General features: G+C 38.9%; 1 protein-coding gene across 5 annotated transcripts in view; it reads left to right on the top strand.

The window, feature by feature from the left end:
• The window catches only part of LOC128842882 (fibronectin type-III domain-containing protein 3a-like), a 77247-nt gene that overhangs the window by 39494 nt on the left and 16239 nt on the right, over positions 1-21514 (top strand). For 4 of the 5 annotated variants that reach the window (XM_054039142.1, XM_054039141.1, XM_054039143.1 and 1 more), the window contains exons 5-19: positions 2283-2511; positions 5369-5653; positions 9390-9448; positions 10769-10923; positions 11186-11245; positions 14428-14566; positions 15838-15891; positions 17040-17161; positions 17242-17416; positions 17845-17931; positions 18189-18327; positions 19705-19773; positions 20055-20173; positions 20306-20411; positions 21047-21222. In XM_054039142.1, the coding sequence (XP_053895117.1) occupies positions 2283-2511; positions 5369-5653; positions 9390-9448; positions 10769-10923; positions 11186-11245; positions 14428-14566; positions 15838-15891; positions 17040-17161; positions 17242-17416; positions 17845-17931; positions 18189-18327; positions 19705-19773; positions 20055-20173; positions 20306-20411; positions 21047-21222 (1974 nt within the window). The remainder of the gene's footprint in view (positions 1-2282; positions 2512-5368; positions 5654-9389; positions 9449-10768; positions 10924-11185; positions 11246-14427; positions 14567-15837; positions 15892-17039; positions 17162-17241; positions 17417-17844; positions 17932-18188; positions 18328-19704; positions 19774-20054; positions 20174-20305; positions 20412-21046; positions 21223-21514) is intronic. The other variant, XM_054039145.1, reaches the window with a different exon arrangement.

Genomic DNA, 21514 nt, shown 5'->3' with positions numbered 1-21514 from the left:
GTCGTAATAATCCATGAGTTGACACATTCTTGTTCTCTTGAAAAAATACTTTTCTTTTACTTGGTCAGTTTGCTTTATCTTTTACTGAGGAACCTTTCAAAATATTTTTGGCATAAGTAACAACTCTACAGCCACAATTTCTGCTTAGCTAACTATGAAATGCTATGATGGCTTCTTATAGCCAGCCCTTCTAGTAGAGGATCTTGATAGAATTAGCAGGATAAAACATACGGTCCTCTTTGTGAAACTGCTTTAACTGTATAAAATTTTTTACAGTAATATTGATGTATTTAATTCCTTCTCAAGCATTAAAGGTGTTAAAAGGAGCAACTTAATTTAATTTTGTGCAGGGCTTAGAATTTGAGAGAGGTTTACAAACTAGCACATTGAGTTCTTTAGGTTAATATGTAATGTGCAAATGTCTACAAGTGCATGAGTGTTACATACTTCTAGTAATATGGTTTAGTTAGAAATTATTGGTGTTTTAAAAGCAGTGTTAATTTTGTATGATTTACTTTGAGGACTGTATATAAGAAGCAAATCAGTTAATGTCTCAATTTTGTCTTTGCCAGTGTACGTCTCGTGTGGGCTTTTCTCCTTGCGTCCATTGATAATCAATACGTTATTATTTCATAGCACCAGTGTTTTGTAATCTAAATTTTTGATGTGTAACAATGATTGGAGGGGGCAGTCAGAGGGGATGAGGTTACAGACAAATTTAATTTTAAACCAGTTTAAGTCCTCTGCTTATTCTACTGAATTCTGGTTACTTCTCAAGTACCTGTTTTGCCTCTTTCATCAGAACATATATTCTGTCATCTAGTGTCTCTTCTGTCATATCACTCAGCAGCTAGTGGGGAAAGAGGGGAAAGGAAGGTAGTTGATTGTTCTTTGACTTGAGTGGGGTTTCAGGAGACACACGTCATTATCCCTTTAACTTTTGACTAGATGCAATCTTAATCTAGAATCAGTGATATCTTGTTTTTGATGGTGGGAAAAGAACTTTACAATTCTTGTGACAGTAATAATTCCAGAGGCCTTTGGACCAACCAGAAGAGTGGATACTGAAAAGTTTAGTCCCTTGGATAATATTTCCGTGGAGTCTAAGGCTTGGTCTACACTACCCCCCTGATTCGGCGGGTAGAGATCGATCTTCTGGGATCGATTTATCGTGTCTCATCTGGATGCGATAAATTGATCCCAGAAGCGCTGCCCCGTCGACTGCGGAACTCCTGCTCGCCGAGAGGAGGAAGCGCTGTCGACGGGGGAGCTTGCCTGAGCCGCGTGGACCCGCAGTAAGTAAACTTAATTCGATCTAGGAAACGTCGACTTCAGCTACGCTATTCTCGTAGCTGAAGTTGCATTTCCTAGATCGATCCCCCTCCCCAGTGTGGACCAAGCCTAAGAGATACTGGATTCATTTACCTCCAGATACCACAGGAAGGCTGTAGGTGTTCTGCATCCATTATCAGCTAGGATCTTTCCCTGTGGATAAATCCCAAATTTTAGCCTATGCTTGTCTCTGGCAGATGGCCTGAAGATCCAGCAGGATAGGGCATTGCTTATTTCACAGTTGGTTCTAGTTGTCTGATATAGTCCTTTGAGTTCTTCTTTCTGTTCCTGCTTATATATGTGCTCTCCTAAAATCCTTGTTTCATCCCAAATTCTGGCCTAAATTAGCATTCAATGGTGTGTTAACTAACACATGCACATTTTAAGTGTGGCATAGGCAAGGCAGTATATGTACTTCAGCATGTGCTAAGCCAGACAAATTAGATCCTAAGGGGAGCCAAGATTTCAGATCAACCAGATTAACATATGTTAAAGTATATGCTGCATTGTCTACACCATTAGTTAGTTTTATGTTAGCTAAAGTGCTATCACATCTCTTTATCCTAGTCTAGACAAGACCTAAGGCAGGTCATATGTCACTTTCGGCATAGTTGTTGAAAGAAGTAGGGATGGCACTTACGGTCAGTTCAAGTTTACTTGTAACCAGGAATATGTTGTGGATATTTTCTGGGTTACTTACTTCTCTGCCAGACTCAGCTTTTTTTTTTTTTTTTTTTAAATGGGCGCACTCAGAAATTTGGGACTTCTTGCAGAAGAGTTTGAATTTATTGAGGCCCATCACAGTGGGGTTTTTTCTCCCAAAGCAATACAAGTATCTGGTTCTGAGTATCAATTATTTTAAGCTAGAATCTAACCTTAAACGTTAAGGAATGTAGATTATACAAAAAAAAATTTTACTGACTTTTTCTGTATTTTACATTGTATCACAGATGGTAGAAGAAAATGGAGTTCGTAAGGTGGTGGTATTACCACATTCGTCTGAATTCCATCCTTCCATGCATCCCCCTCCACCACATGTGCCACATTACATGCATCCTCACCCTGCTTTGCTTCCTCACCCACCTCATCCAGTGTACTCTCCAGTTCCAGGGACAGGAGAAATGCCACCGCAGTTCATTCACCAGCCTCCTCCACCAACACATGTTTATCAAGAACAAGGTAAGACTTGCTAATACTGTGCTTTCACTGACAAAGAGGCATAACCTGCGTTCTGTTTGCCATTCTGTCAAACTTACTGTGTGACCTTGGATAAGTCACTTAGCGCTAAAACCACAAAGGGACTTAGGCACCTCAAGCCCAGATTTAGGTACCAATGCAATGTACAAAACCCTCACTCAGCTGTCGCCTAGCCCTGTAGGTGTCCAAACTCAGAACCTACACTTCCACTGTAGAAGTTCCCTGGTTACCTAACTTTTTTCCTCTGGGCAAGCACACTGCTGCCTCAGGCAGACATCTGGATGCCTGTCTCACACCAAAGTCCTAGAGCAATCCTTAAACCGGGGAGAGAGAAGTAAGGCCTGCAGGACTTGATCCAGTAAGGGTGCTCTGACCTAACTCCACACACAATGGCTGGGGGGGATTTTGAGAGATTATGGGATATTCTAATGTTAAAGCCATTCCAATTTAATTAAAATAATCAAATATTAATTGGGCCAGATACAGCAACAGAATCACTCTATAGTCCAGTGGTTAGGGCAATGGCTTGACAGGTGGGAAATCCCTTCCCTTCAGGCAGAAGGGGTAATTGAACCAGGGTCTCCCACATCCCAGGTGAGTACCCTAACCCTTGGGTTATAAGCAGGTGTCCCTCCCCACCTGGTCATTTTGTGGTGTTAGGCAGGAGCCTAAGCAGTCTGGCTCCAGGACAAGGGTTCCTGGCTGTGGTTTCTAAGGAGAGGTAGGCGCCTCCCTGCAGCCTAGGCTAAGGGTACTGAACTCCATGAGAGGGCAGTGCTTAAGAAACATCTCTCTTGGTAAGAATTTCTGAATGGCTAGCTTAGGTTGCCCTCTGCCTAGCGTGCTGGCTTTTGTGGATCCCGTTCTTAGGTGCCTGTCTCTTCCCCCTTCATAGTATAGGGAACCTAGGTGCCTAGCTCAAGCTTTATGGGTGCAGGCCGTAGCCTCTTCAAACCTTAGTTTCTCTATTTGTAAGTGGGGGAAATATTTGCCTTGGAGGGATGTTGTATGCCTAAATTCATTAAAGTGTTTGGAAATCCTCAAATGAAAGGTGTTATGGATGTGCAGGCTCACAGAGTAAACTAAATTTATTTTAATTCTGTCTTTCGGGTGGATAGCAATGTAGAAAAATTCTACGGTAAGTAAAATTTCTAATGTCTTATATTTTAGATTTAATATCTTTAATACCTTTAAATCTTAGTCTTCGCTACTGCAGATTCAATGATACCATTTTAGAAATTGCTTCTAACTTTCTGAAAAAGTTTCTGCTGATGTTGAAACTCTTCATACTTGATCTCAGCCCAAAGGTGAATTTTTTGGGAAGTTTGAGGAAATTTTCAACTGCTTTTATGTTATGGGAAGATTTTATTCAGGGATTTTTTTTTTCTTAACAAAGTCAGGTATGGCTTAAATAAAAAAATTAAAAAACCTTGGCACACACAACTGGTCCTCCAAGTTGAGCGTGGCGGGAGTAGCTATACACATTGAAAAGTTACTTGTGAACACACTCAGTTAAAGAGCCTACTGACATAACCTTTTGTAACCTAGCAGGTTTACATAGCTCTCCTTTTATGAGCAATAATAGAAAAGAGGATATTTAACACGATGGGGCTATGCAAGAGTACTCACTGTCATAATGTGTGGGGAGCTTGATCATTGATAGTAGTGGTGGCAACTTCTTGGGGAGAAAAGCCTAGGGAAATTTAAAAAAAAAACACCTAAATCTGATTTTCAAAAATGATTAAGTCCCTTAGGATCCTTAATCTTGAAAATGTTACTTCTGCTGTTTGCACTGCTATGTCATAGGAAGGAGGACAGCTCTAATCAAGAGGCATAGTTTTGTAGGTAGGGGATATTAGGTAAAGACTAGCAAAAAGGAAAGATTTAACTATTGGAAATATGAAGGATTAAAAACAGAGAAAATAGGAAAAGTTTTAAAAAGCTGAAAGAGGATTTAAAAATAGTAAAAAGGTTATGGTTCATAACTGTAACTCACTGGGTATGGATTAAATACAACGAGAAAGGTAAATGGTCATAAATTAAAGGCAAGGGCTACATTAAAACAAATATGAGCAAAATTAGCAATACAGTAGAACCTCAGCATTATGAACAGCAGAATTATGAACTTACCAGTCAGCCACACACCTCATTTGGAACCGGAAATACACAATCAGGCAGCAGCTGAGATCCCAAAAAGGCAAATACAGTACAGTATTGTATTAAACGTAAACTACCAAAAAAATAAAGGGAAACCAGCATTTTTCTTCATCCTAGTAAAGTTTCAAAGCTGTATTAAGTCAGTGTTCAGATGTGAACTTTTGAAAGAACAGCCATAACTAACGTTTTGTTCAGCGTTGCAAACATTTCAGAGTTACAAACAACCTCCATTCCTGAGGTGTTCATAACTCTGAGGTTCTACTGTAGTATAAAACCAAAATAAACTTTGAGCTGCCTACTTTTACACTACCTCTGTTATTTAGACACAAATGATCCTAAAACACTGAGTGTATTGCCTGGAACTATAGGAAGCCCCTGCCAGTCCTCAGCGTGAAATTCTTATCAGTTCCTCTGGTGCCCACACCCATCTGAGTAACAGTGTGAAAATTGTCAAGACTTTGGTCTTCACTTGGGTGCAGTTTGTCACAGCTATGAGCAGCACCAGATCTGTCCTCCTACAGACTCAGTTAGATAGCATTGCACTTTACACTTACTTTGAATTTGCAAGATTTTTCAACGCCTGGCTATGTTGCAGTTAAAAAAAATAACTTCCAGAGTGTTTCTCAATTGCCAGCTAAGTAAATTGTACTGAATAAAACATACAAATGTTGTTGTCTTTTAGAATCTCGTTCCCATGGAAGGACAAATTTTATTCAGCGAGATGAAAGGACTGTCAAAATGCAAGAACATCTGAAGAAAAGACTTAAGGAGAAACAAGCTAGTGGGCATACTAATAATAAACTTAACAGCCCTCCTTCTTCACCGCATAGAGTTCACAATTCTTCCAATACAAATGTTCAGAATGGATATGGAAATGGAAAGGGACAGCAAGCAGCATGCGGGCTAATAAAGCAAAAACAAATAGGAAAAACAAGAGCAAGCCCATCAGCAGATTCAGAAATGGGAGGTAAGTAGTAGCTGGCTACTTTTGTCATGTACACTTTTTGACAGAAATACCTAAAGTATCTTACAGGTCTTACTCCTGGGGACTGAGGGGGAATTGTACACCACTGCATATGCACAGAATTCATGTCCCACACAGAAATTTTTCCCCAAAGAAAATACATTCTTCCAGGAAGGCACTGCAATTACACCTTTCACCCACCAGGGGCTTTTGTAGTGCCAGAAGAGAGGGCAGCTGGCTCAGCCAGCTGCAGAGAGGGCAGGGGAGAGGCTGTCTTCCTCACAGTGCCCTGCTCGTGTGGCCAAGTGAGGTGGCTTGGGATATGAGGGGACAGACAGAGTGGAGCACACAGGGCTGCTGGAGAGTCAAGCAGACTGGGGTTCAGAGAGGTTAGTCGGGGGGATGACAGACTGGGGCAGGGGCACAGGAGCTAGTGGGGTGATCCCAGGGGTTCAATGGGAATGGGGGTGCGGGGACACATGGGAATGGGGGAGGAGAAGTGGCTGAGCAGGGTTTCAGGGACACATGGGGATGGAGGGGAGGAGTGCAGGGACACTCGGGGATGGGGCAGATGTGCCTGACTGAATCGGAGAGACTAGAGCTCAGCCAAGGTCTGCATGGGGGTGGCTCCCTAATAATCCCTCCCTTCCTTCCCCTTCTCCAAAAAACCCTGTTCCATACTTTTCCCACCCACAGGCAGTAGCACTCCTAGTTCATACACAGGCTCCTGCCCAGCAATTACTTCCTCTCTCTCAGTTTCTCTGTTACCCCGTGACTTCCCCACTGCTTCTGAGGGATGCAGGAAATACATTTCTGTATTGTAGTTTAAATTAATTATTACTCAGAGTTCTGTATCAAAATGCCCAGTAAGGAATCTGTCCAAAAAAAAAATAATTCCTGAGTCTTTTTTGTTGTCTGCATTGTTACAGACATACGTGCTGACAGGTATTTTGAAATAAACTACCAAAATAATTGAAACTGGCATGATTATATTGTGTTATTTTGACAAATTTTAAAATATGCAGAATTTTATATTTTTTGGTGCAGAATTCCCCCAGGAGTAAGGTCTCTTGCAGTTACTTAATTTAAGTCTTTTTATTTTATTTTTTTCTTTGCCTTTTTAGGATTTATAGAGAAGGCCTGAAAGGTTTTCAATTGTTTTTTTAGATTTTTTTAGTTTAGAGATATTGGGAATATCAAGTCTGGTGTTCCATGGTTTTGCACTGGAGTACCTCTTGGGAGAATCTGGAAGCATATTTATTATAACCTCAAATGACTTAATTGAAATGGAAGAGTGTTGAATCTTCCGCAAAGATTCTTTCTCCAAAATTTCAGTTAGTCATTGAAATTCAAGTGGTATTAAAACAGTTTGTACCCCCTGACTAAAAATCTGTTTTGTCAGTTGCTCAACTTTGAGAGAGACTGATGTGATTTTTTGCTAGTTTTCCATACATCATCACTGTCTTCCAGAGCAGACAAGACCTCAATTTCTAATATAAACCCAGAAAATCATTTTTTGCTTGAAAACAAAAATCCTTTCAGGCTTTATATATCATAAAGAAAAAACTCGTCAAATTCAAACTTTTTTCCTAATGTTTTGTTCATCACTTTTGCTACAGATATCCTGTCATAGTTTATACATGGGTTTGAAAAAAATTAACCATTTGATTACATAATTTTGAAATGTGTTGTGAGAAATTCACTCTTTATCGCTTGCAACGATTGCTGATTTAGAATGTGCATCTCTTAGCCATGTATTTGGAAAATTCCTGTTACTACTATTTAGGGGTGCTTGCTTCTGCAGGATATTTGGCTGTTCTCAAGCTTCTAATTTGTGTGCTAGTTTCGTGATAGGCTGTATTGTTTCTCAGTTGTTAATCTTGCTCCTTTGGATAGCAACATAGAACTGCCATACCAGATCAGACCAGTGGCCCTTCTAGTCTGGTATACTGCCACTAGTCACTTCAGAGAAAGGTACTCAAAACTGCATAGTTCATTTACGGAATGACTTATCCATAGAAAAAGTTTGTTCAAACCCTTCAGCTACTGGTTTGTTAATGCCTTGAAACATGGAGATTTCTTTTCCCTAACTTTTAAAATTGTCTTATGTAAATGTGGATATATTCCCAGTAGGCAGGTAAATTCTAATTCTCGTTTAGTAGATTCCAAACTCTTGTCCTTCATCTTGTGACAAAGTTTCACAGGGTAATTGTTCATTGTGTAAAGTATTGCTTCTCATTTGTTGCCTTTCAATTTCATTGAGTGTCCCCTTGCTCTTGTATTATGAGAGAAGATAAACATGAGTGTTTTACTTACCTTTTGCATACCAGTCAATAGATTTATGCCTCTACCATGTTCTCATCTCATCTCAACTAAACAGTCGCACTCTTTTCATTTTTTTTATATGGAAGTGCCTCTGTGCCTCTATTTTATCTCCCTTCATTGAACTTTCTTTTGTTACTGCCATATCTTTCCTGAGATAGTGTTACCAGAACTCAAAACAGTATTCCATGTTGGGGTGTACCGTAAATATGCGTAACAGAATCGGAAATCTTTCTCATTTTAGTGTTTCATGTGACTCTCGGTTTTAAGTCTTCAGGAAATTTCAATTGAAAAGTTTGTCTGAGCAGTAAACAGCATTTTAAAATGAAATTACTCAGTCTCTTTAAATGTTTTCAAATACTCCTTTGAGCACAATGATGGACTAAGTGCCAGTTTTTAAAAAAATTATGCAACTGCAAAATCAGCTTTCTGCCTTCTGTCTGAGCACTTGAGATACTAGTGTATCTTGGTTTATCACACTAGTTTGAAGGAAGGAATGAAATGTAAATGATTTGTGATCCCAATTCATTAAAGGAATGCGTGTGTAGGCTTGTAATAAAAATATACAGGTTTTTTAAAGTGAAAGACTTTGCCTATTAGGATTCAAATTGCAATACTCCGAGGTCTGTTTCTCTGTTGTAGATGACAAACTTAGCACTTCAGTAGTAGAGTAAAACAGAAATCAGAATTTGGGTCTTGGCAGGATAAGTAAAGGAGGAACTAACTTTCACTGGTATGTCTAAACATATGTTTTGTTAAAGATTTGGCCTTGCAAAAAATGGTTACATTTTTATCTTTTAAAAACATTTCAGTTTTCCTTTAAGGATGCAATTTCAGTCTGAACTCTTGAATGTATAGGCTTCCATTAAATACATGTTTTAAATGAAATATTTTTCACAAGCATATGACTGACTATAACAACTCTGGGTGGAAATGTGTTCTGCTGTATGTATTTTTAGTATGTAATTTAAAAATCTCAAATACATCTTCCAGATTTATGTCCATAGAGAAATTTAGTTTGCAAAGGAAATGCAGCATTAACTACATCACCAGCATGTACAGCAGCCAAGACAAAATCATGTTGTCAATTTTTAACATCTTTCATTTTTATATAAAGATTTTTGTTCAATCAAAGTAAAGATTTGTTCAGATTAGGGAAATATATCCTTTGTGCAGGATGTACTAAACGGGGTTTGTGTAACGCTGTTAGTTTTGGACAATTCTACAAATCACACAGCCAAAACAAATAGGGGAAATGAACTTTACATAATATATACTATTGTTAATCTCTTAATGAAGCTAACTCCATCTTGTGGTTGCACTTAGATAAGCATTTCTTATCTGCTGGTATGAGGGGGTGGGGGTTTATTTTTATTTTTTTTTTAACTGTAATGAAGTTTTACGTTTGGCTTTTCAGAGTCTGACACAGAATCCAAAAAGTTGTACAATCTCCACGTAAGCATTGGTAAACCTGTAGTAAGTATTGTCTTCGAAATGTTATGTATAATCCCCTGGTTGTATACTTTCTCTTGATAAATCACTAATATTACAAACAGTATAAAAGCATTTTCTTCAATGATCTTTTATTTGAAATGCTTTCAGTGTTGTAAATTGAAAGTACATGCTTTAGTGGTCGGCGCTTGGGGGCAAGCATCAGGAGTTCTGTTTTCCGTGCCCAACTCTGCCACTCACTTGCTGAGACAGCTGGAGCAAGTTACTTAATCTCTGAGTGCCTCAATTTCCCACTCTGTAAAATGGGGATAATATCTGCCTCTGAGGTTATTTAATGTTTGTAAATGCTTTGAGATCCTGTGATGAAAAGCATTCTGGGTCTGATGCAATCTGTCCACTGACTTCACTGGGTTTTGGACTCAGCTCAGTTGAGTGCAAAGTATTAAAGAATAAAGAGATACTTACAAAAAGTAGTGCATCATTTTCTGCTTTATTTAAAATCAAATTGGAGCATAGATTTGAGTATTTTCAGACTGTTTGGGATCTTGGAATCTTATGGTGATATTTTAAATAGATTATAGGCTAAAATTGCAGTCAAGTACACGTAACTCCTTTTGTGCATCAATCGTACAGAGTGCAAGCTGCATTCTTTTGCTCCAGCTTTCCTGCCGTTCATTATGTTATGATAATGTTGCTATTTTGCTGCCACTGATACCCTGTGAGTTTAGTGCCAGAAAAAGCTGTACAAACTTTATTTTGGAGGAAATTCGGAGTGCTATGAAGAACTAAAACCAAATGGCAGAAAAGGCTTTTTAGTACTTGGACCAAATCTTTTAGATTTGAGCACCTTAAAAAAATCTGCACTGAGAAATCTAGAGTGGTCAAATTTTCAAAGGTGCTGTAGTTAGTGGGAACTGAGGGTACTCAGCTAGAAAATGGAGCCATTTGTTTGTGCGTAAACACACATCTGGCTGCCTAATTTTATTTTTATTTATTTAGTTTAGGGTACCAAATCTGAAAACTTTGGCCTAAGTAGTTAGTGCAAACACTGCAAGTGAAATAGAAACTTCATTTCACGCCCCAAGACTGTTTAAATATGCCTATGGTCTGTTCTATTTTATATAGTGCCCTTGATATGAACACCCTAGAATGATTAATAGTTAAAATTGAAATTAAAACTCAGTAAAGTCCTAACTTAAAAAAGATCCAGCACTTCCACTAACTAAAAGTAAAGAATTCCTCCAGTGAGAAACTTAGTGGGCAAATGGGCAAGTACCATGTTAATGACTAATGTACCTTTATTATAGCAAACAAACCTATTTGCATTATTTATGGTTTTTAAAGGTTTCTGATATACAAGCAAGATCAGCAGTTCTGTCCTGGAATCTCCCAGTTAGTTCGCAGATTGGAGAAAGTCAGAGTCTCACTCCAGCAACATTTATATTTGAAGTAGCAGTATCCAACAGTGGTAAAAATGGAAAATTTAAATCTGTCTATATGTAAGTCTGGTTTCTTAATTTAAGCACAATACATATGTTCAAATACACTGACATAGATCAGCAGTGTTTTTATCATGAGGTGTATGGTGTCTTGCAGACCTACTTTTTTCACATGCAAATCATTTTAAGTAATATCAATAGGCATTATGTATAAAGGGGATAATGGACACTTTGACACTAAATGTACATTATATAGTTTTATTTTGCAATAAGCCTGTGTTTTTGAAGTACATGGGAGAGCTATCACTCTTTGTTCCTACAGAGGAGAAGAAACAACAATTACCCTTCCTGAACTCAGACCAGCAACAGATTACCATGTCAGGTATGTACTGGGAAATTCCCTAACAGGATTGGAATACCCAATATTGTGTTAAATTAGAATTATTATATGATTTCTTCCTTCTTGAGATGGATGGGATTATGAACTATTTACCAGGGTTCGATGTAAAATGTGATTGTGTCCATGCACTGTTATTGTTCCACTTGTGTACTAATATTGTCCTATTTGTAATGCCTAAATAGATAAATATCCCGCCTTTTGCTGGTTAGCATTTTTGCCTACCGTTGTTCCTCGGCCTGTCTCCTCTGATTCTAGCAAAAAAGGAGGAGTTAAGTGGATTTCCGGTAGTTCCATGCTACTGCTCTAAAGGGTAGAGCAGGAATCAGGAAGAGGGAGATTCTTCTAGACTAAGGACAGCAGCAAAGAAAAGAATAATCATCAGTAATAATTTGTATTATTAGCAGGACCTTCTTTCACATGTCTAGGGGGAGCAGAAGGAGTCTCTGAGCTAATCTCTGTTGAGGTGAGGGGAAGCTTCCAAACTGCTCCCCAGGGAATGTTAATAGTACTAGAGGAGGGGAAACTGAGGCTGGTTGGAGTAGTGGGAGAGCAGACCCCTCAGTGGCAGAAGAGAGAATGGAGTATTGAGAGAAGAAGAGGCTTGCAAGAATCAGCAGCTGCCATCCAAAGCACTTAATGCCCATCGGAGCAAACAAATCCTTACCCCTACAGTGCCTAATTATGCAAGAAAGGAGACTGGCTGGAGTAGTGAGTTTTGGGGCATCCAACAGCAGAAGGGATCTCCAATAGGATCCTGTGCGGGACTAAAGTAGAGACCTGCAGCGGGATTGGAATCCCATGGGTCCTGCAGGACCTGCTGCCATAATAGCGGGAGCAGGACAGGAGCAGGATTAAAAATCATCCTACACAGGGCTCTACTCCAATATTTGTTGGATACAGGAGAAGACAACTCTCAAATCCTACTGCAGGAGAAACGCCACTCCTATAAATTGCAGAATGTTTTCCAGTGTGCTGCATAATTCAGTGCAGTATTGCTGCATAGTTCAGGTCTAATGTGCTGCATAGATCACAAGAGCCACCTCCGATCTAAGCAATATGAAACATGCATACATGGTGGAAGACAAGTAGATGTGGTCAGAAGACCAAATAGGTATGGGGCCTTGGTTCTGTATTTACTTAATTTCTAGTCTTGTTCAAGTGTAGTGTTATCTTGGAATTCTTTGTCTTTCTGATTTTTCAGGTGAGCTACAGTGTTCTTGAATTATTTCCCTTACAGTTCTAAATATATTGGTTAGTTAACCTCTTCTCCTCCCCCCCCCCCCCCCCCCCCATGTTTTGGATGGTTGACAGCAGCGATTTTAGTATAGTCATAGATTTAATGTCTGGCATCTATATCTTCTTTCATGTGTGTTTCTTGGAGGGCCACAATGTCAATGTGATCCTCTTTGAGGGTTCTCAAGATGTAATCCACTTTTTCCCTGCACATCCCTTCTACGTTAATTTGGTATATTCAGAGGACTGGCCCAACTGTTCTTTTTTGGTCCTGGAAAGGGCGGTTTGAGGAAGTATAATTGTTGTTAAGCTCACTGAGAGGTCGGCAGTCACACTAAACTCCTTGACACTCAACTTAATGATATGCCCATAGTGTCGGGGACGCTCAAATTTACTCCAGTTGACTGGCTCCCGGTCCTATCACACATCCAGCTTCCGCAGATTAGAAGAGCTGCTCAGACATCACAGTTTCTTAATCGTGTCAGTGCAAATATGAGGATCCCACTGCACCATGACCTGCAGAACCCGCCAAAAACGAGATTAAAATCCCGTAACCCTCTGGAACCGTATCAAGATCCTTACACCCAACTTTGATGCTGAGGCTCAATGGAGAATCACATGGAGCATTTCAACCACTCAAAACAAACAGCTCATCATCGATCCTGTTGAGAAATCACTGGGTTTTGATTTATGTCAGGAAAAACGGGTGCAAATTGAATCACATTGGACATCTCATGGGAGATGTGGACAAACCCTCTTTGAGTGGAAAATGAGGGAAACACCTATATGCGACTGGTCACCAGGCACAAACGATAGAACACATCATATCTGAATGTCCCCTTCGTTCTTCTGCCGGGAGCTTGAAGGACATTCACCTGCTCAGTGCTGTGGCAATGTGCTGGCTATCAAACTTAGATATAAATTTGTAGTTGTTGCTACCTATCCAAGCCATACAAAAGAAGAAGTTAACCTCCATTTAAGTAGTAGTTTGTGCAGATATTTATAATAAGAATTTACCTGGAAGACTTGTACCTGAATAATTTGAAAGTTTAATTTAATTTAGTCATTTTCTATACCCTTGAGTGTCAAGGCCTTCTAGCATATTTGAATATAAAGTAATCCTCTTCTACTGTCTCATCCATCTGGTAACATTTTTTAATATAGTTTTGATCATGAGTCCCATATGTGTTTCATCATTTACTTTGTCACAATGGTGACATCCTGACAGTCTGACAACTGGGCTCATGTTAAATATGCTTCTTGAAAACAGAATTCATTTGAAAATTGTTTAACATTAAGTTGTTTACCTTTCTCAAAGATCTATAGCAGGTATAAAATTGACTTTTGCTTCTAGCATTAAAGATGAAGCTTGTTAACTGTAAGCCCCAGAAATGCTGAATTGTTTCATTCAGAGGAACATCAACAGTTAGAATTGATTAGTCAGTGCTTTTCATATTTAAAAACATTAAATGTAGAGCTCACAAACAGTGCCACATTGACAGCCCTCGAGTCTGAGCTCCTCTGTCCACAAAATGGTTAAATCCAAAGAAACTGCATTGTGAGCATCTCCATGTTGCTCTTCCAATTTTCCTTTATTTCCCTGACACTGCCAACAACAGTGGCATTTGTGGTGGTGATTGTTGAGTTTATGAATACCAGTCCACTGTGGCCTGGAATGAGATCATAAACTCACTTCATTAGGCCTCTCTTGGACAATTACAGTGCTAACAGTGTGAGTTATACTTGAACCAGTGGTCTAGGGAAGAAAGGCTCTGTATTACACTTCTAATACAATAAGCCATCTACTCTCTCTTTTCTCTACCTTCTGCCTCCAAGTGCAGTTCTCAAACTGATGCTCCATGTTCTAAATTTTACAATATTCATGTGGTGATAATCTTGGGACACTTCATTAATTGCCCTTTGTCATTCAGAGTTTCAGCAACAAGCAGTTCCATAAAAGAATCTGTTTCCGAATTGGTGAGTTTTACTACAGAAAGTTGTGAACCAGACCCTCCAGCTGCACCTAAACTAATCAACAGAACGAAAAACAGCTTGAGTTTACAGTGGAAGGTAAATAACTTGGCAGGGATATTTAAAGTCTTGACAAAGCAAAACGTACTAGTTCTCTTTTTTTAAAGTTGGATTTTAAGTTGCTCAGTGAAGATTGGTACTCTACAATATAGCTGAAATATCACTTCTCCATCTCCAGGTCATCCTGTTTTCTTCTGTTACTTATTCAATATCCTTTGTATCCAATTAATATGTGAGTTGGTAGCATGCTTTTGTCAGCATAAAATACATGTCTTTTGTCAGTGCAAAAATACATGTGTATGACCTAGAATATTTGGAAAAATTCTCTACTGAAATGATGGCATGTGAGAGAGGGGAGCATCAACACCTCTAATGCTTAGGATCCCAGTGTGGTAGATTAAATAGCATAGAATGTCGAAGATAACGCTGAATTCTATTATTTTAGTTTGCTTTATGCATCATGATCTTTCTCTCTCCCCCTGCCCCCCAGGCTATCTCTTGAATAGACCATGCAATGTATTCTATCTAGAAATGTTACAATACATTGTGTTTATTAGACTGTTGAGTTTTGTAAGACTATCCCATGTGCTTGACTGAACAATGTCTTTGCAATTACATATGGCTCTCTGGTTAATGTAGATTCACACTCAGTAAACATACATTGTCAACCTCCATTTTCAAAAACATACAAGTGCATTACTCAATTGCAGTTACATATGCTGTCATCGCATGAGCAAATGCCCAGTTCAGGATTCTTTTGCACCATTCCTCCTGCTGCCCAGTCTTATCTTCTGGTTTTGGTCTCTCTCTGCATGCATAAAAATCCTCCAGCTTATAAGCACAGTTTTGGTCATGAGTTCCAGCATGAGACGACATGCCCCAGTGTTGCTACCTTCATGTCTCAGAAGGGGTAGTGATGTGACAGGAGTCATTAGCAGAGCAGTAATCCTTCCAGGGAGGCTCCGTTGTCCTGCTAGTGCAAATTTCATCAATTCCTGTGGGCTTTAATATCTGTCACATTGAGTGGCAGAAACCAAATGCCAGCCCCCCTCTCCGTAACACAAAAGGTATGATGCAAGTAGATGAGACATCCAAAAGTATATAAACATAGAGTTCATAAATCAAACTGGTGTGAACTGTACAGTTAAAATTAGTTTGTATTGTCCTTACTTAGTTATGTCTAAGTAACACAGTGTGAAACCCTATCCTCGGTATTAAAATCTTTCAGTTCAACATCCAGGTGTCTGTGTAAAATGAAACTCTACTTTTAAACCTTTGATCTGATCTTTTTGTTTGTTTCTTTATTTCAGTCTTCAAATGATAATGGTTCCAAAATAACTAATTTTCTCTTAGAATGGGATGAGGTAAGCCCTTTATTTTTATGATGGAAAAGTTGCTTGCAAGCATGAATGCTTTGCAGATATGAGTGAATATGTATATTGCTTAAGTAGATACACACTTTTTTATTGTGCCAATCAATGTATAGCCATCTTTAAAATAACAAACAAAACTTGGGCCTGATCTATAGTACTACTGCTATTTCAAACAGAGATTCCATTAACACTGTATTTCAAGAGTAATTTAAATTGTAAACTGTTTGATGTATTTGATTTTTTTTTTTTTTTGGCCATCCCAAGTAATGTTCATAATATATCCATTATTAGTGAACAGAGCATGATGGGTCCATTTCATGAAGACAATCATAAACGTCACTTAAAACTTTGAGAAGTTATTACTAAAGAGTTTTGTAATGACTGGACAAAATGTCAAAGGATTAATATTAGTTTGCATAGGTATCCAAGAGCGTTTGGGTGCTTATTGCTACGTTAACTAAGGTTATGTCCTACACTAGAAACAGCTCCTGCTGTGTAATTGATAAGACAGCCAACAGCCTATGTAAGTAACATAGACACACTGCATCACCCTAACTACACTGAAATAAGCCTTACACCTCTGGTGGAAGTGGAGTTATTATGTCCGTGTAGTATTACATCAACGGGGGGAAGGCTGCAGTTTATGTCGACCTAACTATAGTGTAGACCAGCTCTAAGTCTCAAATTTTTGAGTAGCCCTTCCTGTGATCCCTTTTTTTGCAGGTTATTTTTCTCTGCATTCCAAACCCTCTTACCAGTAGGCCTTCATCTTTCTAGCTCTAATGACCATCCTTCCACTCCAGGAATTCTGTTATATTGTAGTCTGTCTCCCCTCCTCCCCCCATTAGTGACATATCCTCAGTTGTAAGTTATTGGTTTCCCTGTTTGGCTGGTATCCAGCATTGTAAATGTCAGGCCACTGGCCTTCTGATTTGAAAAGTGGTCTAATATAAAAAATAAACAGCTTGGATAAGATCACAACCTGTCCACATGTAATATTTAGGTTTAATGCTTTTATTAAAATTTTGAATTAGTGGAGTAACAGAGGAAGGTGGAGAGCGGAGGAGATTAAATTTAACCTTAAAAATAGTCCCTATGTAAAAGTTACTTAAGTCTGTCTTTATTTTATTTGTTTAAAGGGAAGGAGTGGAGCCTTCAAGGAATGCTACTATGGGAATCTAAAGCAATACAAACTAACCAAACTTTCTCCTTCTACAAAGTACTCGCTCAGATTAGCTGCTAAAAATGACATCGGAATGAGGTAAAATGTGTTGTTTTTTCTCATTTTAATTTCTCAACAGCCCAAGCTAATGTTACTAACCTTTAAATTTAACTTTTCAGTGGATTTAGTGAGACAGTGGCATATTATACAGCAGGAATCGTCCCTTCACCACCACTGCCCCCTCAGTTTACTGAAGCAGGAGTAACATGGTTATCATTAAAATGGAGCCCACCTAATGGCATGTCTTCAGATGACTCTCTGACTTACACTTTAGATATGGAAGAAGAAGATTCTGTAAGTTGGGTTTTCTTAATGTTTTGATGAATAGTCTGTAATTTCAGGTGTAAATATAACTCATTAAGATTATCCCAAGTTTAATAATATGAAACATTGCACTAAAATTAACAGTTCATAAACACTGTATAATTAATAAAACAGCTTTTATGTTTGCTGAAGTATGTAAAGGCCTATACTATCTAATGATAAAAAAAAATTCAAGAGTAGTTGCTGAAGTTGCCATACTCTTCTGTTTATGAAGTAATTCACCTTATTAAAGACACTTTATATAGTATAGAACCATATAGACTTGGTTAGAAGTGTCCCAGGAGATTTCAAATGGTTTAATGCTTGAGAAATTGTGGAGACCAATTGCTGCTCTTATCATTTTACCAGGAGAGTTGTTAGTGACTGTATGCCTGTTCTTAATTTTCTGTGCTTTACAGGGTTATGGTTTTCAGCCACAATACAACGGAGAAGAACTCTCATGCACTTTAAAAAATCTAAGGAGGAGTACTTCTTATAAGTTTAGGGTATGTGCCAAATTACGTATATGATTTCCTTTTATTTTTTTTTCTGGAGCTATTTGCTAGTAGCACTTGTATGTTGTTTCCTAACCACATACAATAGCTGGCTAACCTAGCAGTAGTAATTTTTCAGTGGGATTACATTTTTATTATGGTGTCAGAAATGTTTTAAAAATAATTGCCTTTCTCTTTGATCTTTGTTTGCAAATTAGCCTGATATTGTCCATGGCAATCAATAAGTGTATTATATTCATTCTTAACAGCTCTCTGCCTGCAACAATGAAGGAAAAAGTATCCCTAGTGAGGTAGTAGAATACAGCACAATTCCTGATAAACCTGGACCACCAAGTAAACCAAGTGTAAAGGGAAAGATCCATTCACACAATGTGAAAGTTACATGGGGTAAGTGAACTTGTGTTAATTTTTGTCTTCCCTTGCTCCTCAGAAGAGAAATGAGCCTATAAGGCAGGGGTGAGAAAACTACGGTCTGGGGGCCGCATCTGGCCCTCCAGATGTTTTAATCCAGCCCTTGAGCTCCTGAGAGGGAGCGGGGTCCAGGGCTCGCCCTGCTCCAGTGCTCCAGCTGGGGAGTGGGATCGGGGATTTGCCCTGCTCCACGCGGCTCCTGGAAGCAGCGGCATGTCCCCCCTCTGGCTCCTACATGTAGGGGCAGCCAGAGGGCTCCACACGCTGCCCCCACCCCAAGTGCTGACCCACATCTTCCATTGTCTGGGAGCTTCAGGGGTGGTACCTGCAGACAGGGCAGCCTGCAGAGCTGGCTGGCTGCGTCTCCACATAGGAGCTGGAGGGGGGACATGCCACTGCTGCTGGGAGCTGCTTGAGGTAAGCGCCACCTGGAGCCTGCACCCCTGATCCCTCTCCATCCCAGCCCAGAGCAACCTCCTGCACCCCCAACCCATCATCCCCAGCCAGAGCCCTCCCCTTGGCCCCTCGCACTCCAACCCCCTGCCCCAGCCCGGAATCCCCTCCCGCACCCTGAACTCCTCATTTCTGGCTCCACCCCAAGAGCCCGCACCCCCAGACAGAGCCCAAACCCCAATTTCGTGAGCATTCATGGCCCGCCATACATTTTCCGTACCCAGATGTGGTCCTTGGGCCAAAAAGTTTGCCTACCCCTGCTATAAATTATCAGTAAAACAAATTTAAAATAACATAGAGAACTGGTCTAAAAATAGACTATAGTCGGTCTCCATGCAGTTCTTTTCTTCAGAGAAACTTTTTTAGCCTAAATGTAATATCCTTAAAAATACACATTTTTCTCCTAATCCCATATCTTTTCAAGATGTATTAATCAGCTATTCCTTCAGAATATATTTACCAACTGAGAGATTATTGGATTACCCTACTCTTAACTTTGAGTGTGGCTTCCAAGAAAAATTGCAATTTACACATTAAAGCTTAGTCTTAATATAAAATAATTCAAGTCAAAAAACAGTAGCAGAACTTTAGCAGCTGGCCTACTGTCTCCTCATACTTTTACTGTGGAGCCCAACCCACTCTATTGCTGTCTTAAAATGTGTATAGTATTTCATAAAAACAGATTCTCATAGCACTCTTATATTTTATGCTCTTTCTGAACATGAAACTTTCATATTTCATCTTTTATTGCAGTATTATTGCAATTCCAGTTTAACTTCCCATATGAGTATATTCCACAATGAAAAATATTGTTCTAAATAGTTGATTACAACATGATACATAAACCTCAGGTTTTTTCTAAACTTTTGAAATTCATTGTAACTAAAATGTATCTTTCAGATCCACCAAAGGATAATGGAGGATCAGACATTTCTAAGTATTTTCTAGAAATTTCAGAAACTTTAATTGGTAAGCAATCATCGTAAAGGCCTTGTTCAATTTATTGTTCACTTCTGTTTACATGTAAATATGTATTGTCATTACTGTAGCAATTAGAATGTTCATTTTGTTATAGGCGTAGTAGTTAGGGTAAATTCTGTTTGTATGCATAATGGAACCAATCCAAGATTCAGTTTTCATTCTGTGATGTGTGCGCCTTAAATTAACGTATATGGGGAAAAGTTCAATGTTTTAATGTAGCAAAACCTTCTCCATTGATTGTAAATTGGTCTTCTTTACCTTTCCCGCAGGAACTAACTGGGAAGTAGTATATAGTGGTTGCATGAGAGAACATGTGTGTGATCATCTCAAGCCTGGTACTTCATACAGACTGAGAGTTTCGTGTGTCAGTAAGGGAGGTGAAAGCCCGGTGAGCCAAGAAGTCACTTGAAAAAATAAACACATTAGGCCTTGAAAGTAGTTTTATTTCTCTGTTAGTAAAAGAATGTTGTGCAGTATTTCACAGCTGTAACTTTCAAATAATACATGTATCCTTTCCTAGGCTTCTGATGTTCTGACGGTACAAACATCAGCTGTTCCTCCTGGACCTTGCCGTGCTCCATGCCTGGTTAGCAAAGCTAAGCCCAGAGAAATAACTCTACAATGGGGTAAGGACCAGTGTTTCTGTAGATAGACCTTTTCCAGGTTTTAAACATTATAAAAACAGAAGGCTAAAAACAAAAATTATCCCACAAAACTAAAATTGAAATATCGGGAGACTCATTCAAAAACTTGAAAGCTTATGGAATTCAACTCAGTCAAGAGGAAAAAATGTAAAAACCGTAATACACAGCTCTTCGGTTATACTGTGCATAGCTTGTGGGGCAGTTGGTATATTACTAACCGAACTTTAAGGAGCAGCCAGCACAGAAGCTAGGGAATAGTATGCTATGGTTGGTCTTTACCCGTTTGTAACTGGCAATTGAAAGCAAAAATAAGTTGTTGGTTTTTTATTTTTAGCCCTGTAAAGGGGAGAAGTAAGAGATAATATGCATAAATGCCTGATCAAAAAGATTGATATGAATCTCTTACTAACAGACAGATGTGTTTTTTAAAAGGATTAGAGGCTTGTGAATTGTTGCAGCTCAAATAGATGCTGAAACCAAACATCTACAAATTTATTTTTAGAATTCATCTAACTTCTGGTTTCATACAGACAGTCTTGAAACAGTTATTAAAATAAGAGCTGTTTTCTGAAAATAATTACTTTGGTTTTGTATTAATGCAACTTTATATTTCATAGATCCCCCTTCCACAGATGGGGGCTCAGAAGTAACAGAGTATGTAGTTGAAATGGCAAAATCTGAACAAGATGAACACAGGCAAGTGTATCAGGGTCTGACGACAGAATGCACAGTGAACAATCTACTTCCTGGGAGAATGTACTGCTTCTGGATAAGAGCAGGAAATAAAGCTGGGGTAATCAATCTCTTTATATAATCAGTTTTTGTTTTGCAAGTAACTATACAGGTACTACCACTAATAAGATGGCTATATGTTAGGATCCTGGTGGTATTGTTTGCAGCATCTCTGTGGATTTCCATATTAGTCCCATTGAAGGACTAGTTTGCAAAAGCCCTTCTGGCAAAGATAAGACAGTGATATTTATGTGCAAGATCATCAGTGACTCAAAGACTAGTTAGGAGCCCAACTGTCCTTTATGCCTTCAACAAGTTTCTTCTAATTTTGCAGTTGGAGTTTTGTCCCAGTG

Source organism: Malaclemys terrapin, chromosome 9 (genome assembly GCF_027887155.1).
Source record: "Malaclemys terrapin pileata isolate rMalTer1 chromosome 9, rMalTer1.hap1, whole genome shotgun sequence".
NCBI classification, from domain to species: domain Eukaryota; kingdom Metazoa; phylum Chordata; order Testudines; family Emydidae; genus Malaclemys; species Malaclemys terrapin.
The sequence above is the reverse complement of the archived record's forward strand: the minus strand, read 5'-3'. Positions and strand labels throughout refer to the sequence as shown.